A 7,598-nucleotide genomic window follows, 5' to 3' on the forward strand; every position below is an offset into this window, starting at 1 on the left:
GAGCGAAAACATGAGTGGCCGGGTCGAACCCGTGACCACTGGTTTGTTTATAAAAAACCAACACCACTATATCAACTTTGTTATATTCTATCTTTTGTTTTTCTTAAAACGTGAAATAACTGGCATCGTCATCTAATTTTTTATCCAAACCGAAATACCCAGTTAACCATTGATTTTAGTTCAATTCAAGGCTTCTTAGATTCTTGTAATAGTTTCTAGTATGTAATAAAAACAAAACAAAATGACGGAACAGAAGGTTATACCGAACACGAAAGTTGGTAGCGGGTCGGGTTCCGTCGTAAACTCCGACGACTCTTCTTGTTCCGACGTATTCTTTCAGTGAGTTCGTGCGGCTTCTTTTATATAAAGGAAACAAGGATTAAAAGAACAGTAACTAAAGGAATGTACCAAAAAGAAGGGAAGTGGTTCCGTCGTGACTTCGGGTTTCTCCGGTGAACTCCGATGCGCTTCGATGTCCGGTCGTCTTCTCCGACGGCGTCGGACTTCTCCGGCGAGTTATGGTGTTATCGAAACAGAAAGAGTGAGAGGGTTTTTCGAGTGATTTTGATGGTGTCGATCTCATAGGGTCTCACATAGGTTGTATATATACTAATTCAAATTAAATCACATTTTAATTCTTGAAACTGATACAGAGATTTTAGGGGATTACAAATTAATTAGTTTCCATATCTTTAATATAAAAGTTCCCTATTTTACCCTTTAGATTAAAATTTAAATTAAATTTATTATACCTTTAATTACAATTGTGCCATTGATCTAAGATCTATCATCTACAAAATCAAGGGCTCAGATAAGTTCACGCAGTTCACACTGGAGAAAATGTTCACGTTTGAACCTAATCCTATATATATATATATATATATATATATATATATATATATATATATATATAGGGGGCTGCTAGAATGAGAACCACCCCGAGTTGTAAGAACCGCGAGAACTACACCCCACGGAGCGCCGTTCGCCATGATTTTTTTTTACAAGTAGATGTGTGTATTATAAACACAGCCGTAAAAAATCATGGCGAACGGCGCTCCGTGGGGTGTAGTTTTTTACACCACAAGTTTGGTGTTTTTTAATTTTTTTTCTTTTTTCTTTTTTTTTCACCAAACTTGTGGTGTAAAAAACTACACCCCACGGAGCGCCGTTCGCCATGATTTTTTACGGCTGTGTTTATAATATACACATCTACTTGTAAAAAAAAATCATAGCGAACGGCGCTCCGTGGGGTGTAGTTCTCGCGGTTCTTACAACTCGAGGTGGTTCTCATTCTAGCGGCTCCATATATATATATATAGGCTAATTATAATGAGAAAACCCACTCCAGTTGAGAAAACCCAAGAAACCCACATGTGTGGCTAAGATTCAGCCACATCACATGGATGGTTGTCTACACAAAGATGATGAGAAGGGTAGATGCGTCATTTTACAAAGGTCCAGAAAGTGTATCAGCTGCATGTCAGCCATCCCAACCATCACCTCCCCTTTTCTATGTTGCCAGTTTGTTGTCCCCATGTGCTTTTGAGAACTTACATTTATTATATCTTGACTTTTTCTTTATAGCCCATCACACAACAACTCTTTATTTCTCTCTCTCCCTCTTTTTTTCTCTCACTTCTTTAAGAAAATATTTTTCATATCCAAATCTCATTTTTTTCCGAATCTCACTTCTTCAAGGAGATGAAGGTATGGTGTTGTTCAGGTGAGGTGAGGGGAATCGATGGTGCGGTTTTGGTTGAAGAAGGGTGTATCGGTGATGATTTTTGGTTCAACCACCAAGATCTGAAGTTGAACAACCACCATCGGATCTAAATTGGACCACCACCGTCATCACTATGGTCTACGTGCTCATCCATGGAAAAAAGTATGCATTATGTTTAAAGAAGATGATTGTTATAAAAAATGAAGATCAAATGCGATTCGATGGTGCAATTTTGGTTTAAGAAGGGTGTAGTGGTGGTTATTTTGGTTCAACCACCCAGTTTTGAATTTGAACAACCACCATCGGATCAGAATCGAACAACCACCATCATCACTATGGTCTATGTGCTCATCCATGGAAAAAAGTATGCATTTTGTTTAAAGAAGATGATTGTTATAAAAAATGAAGATCAAGTATGTTTTATTCAGCAGATGAAGTTTTCCAGCCTGAAAACGAGAACATGGGCGATTCTGGTAAGTCCAGATGCATACGAGTACATGTGCATATTATGGTTTTCTTGTTTAGATTTTGATCGGATTCTTCTTGATTTTTTTTTCGTTTTTTTTTTCATGTGTAAGCCTCAGATCTGCATCTAAATGGCACCAATGATGATGAGGATGGTGTTCAGAATTGTACTTTCACAGAGTTGCTATCCACAGGTCAGTTTTTTAATCTGAAAGCATGTATTTTTTTTTCTTTAAGGGTATTTTTTTATGAAACAAGTTTTTATATTTTTTAGAAGGTAAAAACATGTGTGGTTACACTTGTATTAACAATGCTATTTATTTTATTCTATCCTAAAAAGTTTGTTTTATGAATTAAGTTTTTATATTTTTTGGAAGGGAAAAACATTCGAGGTTACACTTTTGGGCCACCTAAAAAAATGCACCAGCATCTACACTTTTTGGTGACATTAAAAAAATGCACCACCATGTTTCTTTCCATTGTACCAAAATGTGTTGACAATACAATTTTTTTATTCTGTCCCGAATTTTTTTTAAGAGATAAGTTTTTATATTTTTTTCCTGGAAGTTAAAAATGGCTCAGTTAAAAATATTTGAGGTTACACTTTTGGCCACATTTAAAAAATGCATCAGTTGTTAGGTTTCATGTTACAAGTAATTTTTTTTAACTCATACTTATTAAAATTTAGTAACAATGCAATGTTTTGTAAAAGACTTGTGACCTTTTTAAAGTTTCACTTTTATGATATAGATATGCAAGCCTAGAATGTGGTGTCCTAATGTTCCTATTGTTATAACTATTTTTTTTTGTAGGTATTCAGCCGGATGAGGAATTTTATGTTCACCACACACCCAATGGCACTAGAATGTGGTGTCCTAATGTTCCTATTGTACGTGGCACGCCAACTGATTTTAAGGACTGGAGCCAGTCGGTTAGGCTTTATATTGGTGACCGTGATGCGCAATTTGTTATAGATCATTTGAAAGAAAGATCAGAGAGCTTACCAGACTTTTACTATGACTTTGTGGTTGAGAAAGGGCAATTGAGGTCAATTTTTTGGGCAGACGAAATTTCTAAGATAAATTATGAGGTGTTTGGTGATGTGTTAGCTTTTGATGCGACTTATCACACTAACAAGTAAGGTTTGGATACAACTGATCTGGATACATTGTGGTTCAAGAATAATTGTGCAACTGATCTAGATACATTGTGGTTCAAGAATAATTGTGCAACGAAGATGTAATGGATCTGGATTTGTATTATATTTTTTGCATTATATCCATGCGTGTTATAGATTAAATACATCCCCCGAAAATGTAAACAAGGTTAGAATCATATCACACTTTTTTTTTTATTTTAAACGTTTTGTTAATCCACAGATCAACACTTTTTTTTCCGGAAAGTGTGGTGGGTTTTTGAGAGAAGTCCGGTTTGGAGGTTCATAATTTCATTTTTTAAGGATGACCGGATCTGAGAGTTTAATTTTGAAGTATTAGAGTGACCGGATCTTGGCGATAAGTCTGACATGAGAGTTTGATAACCGGGTATTGAAGATTTTGAAGATGTTGAAGGTTCATAATTTCATTTTTTTTATTTATCTTAGAAAATGTACATGTATTAGATCTTTATAAGATTTATGTGTTTGTTTGCTATAATGACTTCTACCCATGTATTAGAAATTGTACATTTTTTACTTTTATGTTATATGCATTTTTTTGATAGTGCTAGCTCAACTTGTAGAGATTTGTAGTTGTGATTCGGATGACCCAGTTGTGATTCTGATGACCCACATCTTTTTGCAATACATGTATATTTTTTATCAGTTAGACGTATCATTTTTGGTAGTTACATTTTTTATCAGTAAAATCTAACTCTTTTTACTAGTAAAATGTAATATTTTTTGTAGTTACATTAAAACTATTAGATTTTTATATTTATTATCAGTAATAAGAAACAAAATTTCTACAAATGTTTAAACTATAATAACAAGAATTAATTCATTTCTTTTTGTTTTTTTACACAGAATATGTAAAACGATTTTTCATACAGTCATTAAAAATATAAAAAAAATTCCTTATTAAGGCATGGAACATTGGGAAACGGTGCATTCATTAAATGGGAGTTAGATAAAATGTCAAAGATGTGTTTAAGAAAATGGAACATTCGTGTCAGATGTGTAAAGTAGTACAACCATTTCTTAAAGTAGTACAACATTATTTTTTATTTATATAATAGTCACTCATATTATATTGTAGGTGTACTTTATAGGTTCTATATAGGTTTTGACTTTTTATTTTTTTTTACATTTTAGCTCTATGCTCTATGTACTTTTTCTTTGTGAAAGTAGACAATCTTTATATAATATTCAAAAAAATTTAACTGTTGTTTTATTTCAAATTCTACTTCTAATTTTCCTTTTTAGATTTTTTTACCTTTAAATGTAACTTTTTATTTGTATATTTTTTTAAAATATGCACCGCCAAAGTAACATTTTCTTCCCGATAGAGCATTTTTTGTAACAACTTTTAAAAAACATGAAAAAAAGTTTTTTGTTTATTCAAACCCAAATTGTGTACGTGGTGGGGGAATCTAACCCTAAATAAATGCCCGTTTGTTTTTACATTGTCGGTGTATTGAGAAATCCACACCTTAATTAAAAAGTTTTATTTTTTTTTGTTTTATCAAATCAAAACCCTTATGAACAAAAGCCACATCAGTGTTTTTTTTCAACAAAATGTCTTGGTGAAATGTTAAAACCCTAAAAACTTTCTTGTAGCATTGTCAAAACCACATAAAACTCTTTCTTTGTAGCACCTTTAAAACAACAACAAATAAAAAATGATACCAACGCACTTTATTTTTATAATAATCTAAAAAAGTGTAACAATGCACCTTTTTTCTGTAATGGACATTATTTATGTAACACGAAAAAATGTAGCATGCATTTTTCTTCAATTATTATATTTCTAACACCCGGTTACATAGTGCTACAAAGAATTGTTACATCAAAAATAAACTTCATTAACAATAATCCAACATAAGTAATGTAACTAGCAATGTTACAAAATGTATATAAAAATATAACTTCATTAACAAGAATCCAACAACAACAGAGTTTTTAATTCAATCATGATAACAATAAACAAGAAAATTGTTTCCATTTGTTCAGAACTGAAAACAAATTTTACATGAAAAATTGTTAGAATCAGTAATAAAAAACAACACAAAAAATGAAGATATACAAAACACAAAAAATTGTAAATCAGAAAAAAAAAACTGAAAACAAACATACTTATGGATCTGGAGATCTTTTAGATCTGGAACATCATGTTCAACATCGAACATCTTTTGGATCATCTTCAACATCGAACCGTCATCTAAAACATCATCGTCAACATCAAACTTCTTCAACCGGAACTGGAGCATCTTTTGGATCTGGGAGCATCTTTTCGGACCATCTTTTGGATCTGAATCATCTTTTGGATTCAGAGCATCTTTCTGGGTCTGGAGAAGTGCAAATGAATTTTTGAATCTTTTTGGATCATCCTTTAATTTAACCAGACGGATAAGTAGAAGACCAGTTTAATGATACGATAAACACTTGAAAGCTTCATTGTTTATAAGATTATGGTAGAAATCCGGAGGTTTTATGTAAGTTTCTTGGAGAAGTGCAAATGAATTTTTGAATTGTCAAAAATGAGATGAACTTTTGAAGTGAGAGACTTTCTCGTTTGAAGAATTTTTGAATTGTCAGAAGTTTCTTTGAGATGTAGCCAAACTTGATAGATGTCAAAGTCAAAAATATCATTCATGCCCATAATACCCCTCTATGTACTTTTTCTTAATATTAAATTAAAAGTATGGTAATTATATAACCAAATTAATTAATGATAACCATTGATCACATTGAATCAATGGTAGATATAGGGTTTTCTGAGTTTCTTTAACTCAAGGAGGTTTTCGATTTATCCTTGCCCTATATATATATATATATATATATATATATAGGGGAAGGTTCAAATGAAAACCACTAGTTATTGTGAAAACTCGAAAACTAACTAAAAAAGCCAAAAAAAACATACAATTTTTTTTGCATAATAATTTTCGCAGGTTTTTTTATATAAAAAAAATTTTCAAAAAAAAAAAATTGTGTAGTGCACATGTGTATTATTACACATGTGTACTACAAAATTTTTTTATTTTTTTTTTTTTGAAAAAAAGTTTTTTTCATATATAAAAACCAACTATTTTTTATAAAAAAAATTGAAAAAAAAAATTGTGTGTTTTTTAGGCTTTTTTTAGTTAGTTTTCGAGTTTTCACAATAAAAGTGGTTTTCATTTGAACCATCCCCTATATATATATATGCATAAACCAAGGTATGATTGTAATGTACAAGCAATCGAAATATAAACGTACACGTTATCAAAGCTACCATAAATTTAGGATTTTTTTTATTATAAATTGAAGTTGTTTACTCTTTTCATTATTCTAACAATATAATATAATGTTTTATAAAATTCGGAATATACTCTTACGACATGCTTGTTTTATCTATATTTCAATAAAAGTTTTGTTAAAAACCGAAGGGGTCAGATATCTAAAGTTGTAGCCTTACCCAAAGTTGACGATTCAAGCTATATACTTTTTCATATCATAATTTTTGCTTAAAAACCAAAGATCAATTTGTGTTGCTAAGCTCAAAATCTGATGATCAAGATCTAAACACATGCTAATAAATACACACTTCAATCAAGCACAAAGGAAACACGTTGGGAGCATTTCAATGATCCTCAAAAACCAGCAATCTCAAACGTGCTGATTATTTGGAATCAAATGAGTTGTCAACCATAGACGCGCGTCGTCTATAAAAGCTTCATTGCATGACTTCACGACTTCACTATACATATGGGTCATCTCTGTCTGAAAATAGGTGGAGAAATTCATGTTATAAATTAGAGTGTATAGTTTCCTTGTTAGCAAATTAAGATTGATCTTCTATGAATCTCATATGATCATATTGTGTTCTATGAAATTTGAGTGACTTTGTAATTTGATTTAATAATTAAACAGTGTTTGTTGTTCCTAGCTAAAGCTAGTGAAGGACTAAAGATAAAAAGGTTATGTTGAGTTAGAAAGTTAAAGTAGGTGCAATATTTCTTTACATATGGAAAAGCTATGTTATTTGGATTCGTAGAAGGTTACACTATTATTGAGCAAATCAGGTACAAGAAATTTGTAAGTTACTCCAAGTTTTTTATTTAAAAGGGGTAGTTTCTATTTTTAGAAAGAGTAAATGGGTTGAAAAGTTGCATGTGAAGGTGAAAGTAAAAGTAGAATTGATGGTTGTGGGTCGTAATATCTAAAAACAGAAAGAAAGAAGAAACATATTGGTGTTGTGTTATCTCTCGT

At 31.6% G+C, this 7,598-nt stretch overlaps 1 protein-coding gene across 2 annotated transcripts; it reads left to right on the forward strand.

The window, feature by feature from the left end:
* Nucleotides 1-1,611: 1,611 nt before the first annotated feature.
* On the forward strand, nucleotides 1,612-3,464 carry LOC110922528 (protein FAR1-RELATED SEQUENCE 5-like). 2 transcript variants are annotated; one of them, XM_022166821.2, is made up of 3 exons: nucleotides 1,612-2,196; nucleotides 2,302-2,382; nucleotides 3,001-3,464. In XM_022166821.2, the coding sequence occupies exons 1-3, from the start codon at nucleotides 2,139-2,141 to the stop codon at nucleotides 3,327-3,329; spliced, it is 468 nt and encodes a 155-aa protein (XP_022022513.1). In that variant the 5' UTR covers nucleotides 1,612-2,138; the 3' UTR covers nucleotides 3,330-3,464. The 2 variants fall into 2 exon arrangements, with proteins under 2 accessions (XP_022022513.1, XP_022022514.1); XM_022166822.2 differs by having other exon boundaries at nucleotides 2,308-2,382.
* The last annotated feature ends 4,134 nt before the right edge of the window (nucleotides 3,465-7,598 follow it).

This window comes from Helianthus annuus, chromosome 9, assembly GCF_002127325.2.
Source record: "Helianthus annuus cultivar XRQ/B chromosome 9, HanXRQr2.0-SUNRISE, whole genome shotgun sequence".
In the NCBI taxonomy this organism is placed as follows: domain Eukaryota; kingdom Viridiplantae; phylum Streptophyta; class Magnoliopsida; order Asterales; family Asteraceae; genus Helianthus; species Helianthus annuus.

What these genes read in the sequence shown, in the direction of transcription:
- LOC110922528 (XM_022166821.2), top strand. Translation starts at nt 2,139, where the DNA reads ATGTTTTATTCAGCAGATGAAGTTTTCCAGCCTGAAAACGAGAACATG. An exon ending in CGAGAACATGGGCGATTCTG is followed by an intron (nt 2,197 to 2,301) that starts GTAAGTCCAGAT and finishes TTCATGTGTAAG; the next exon opens with CCTCAGATCTGCATCTAAAT. An exon ending in CACAGAGTTGCTATCCACAG is followed by an intron (nt 2,383 to 3,000) that starts GTCAGTTTTTTA and finishes TTTTTTTTGTAG; the next exon opens with GTATTCAGCCGGATGAGGAA.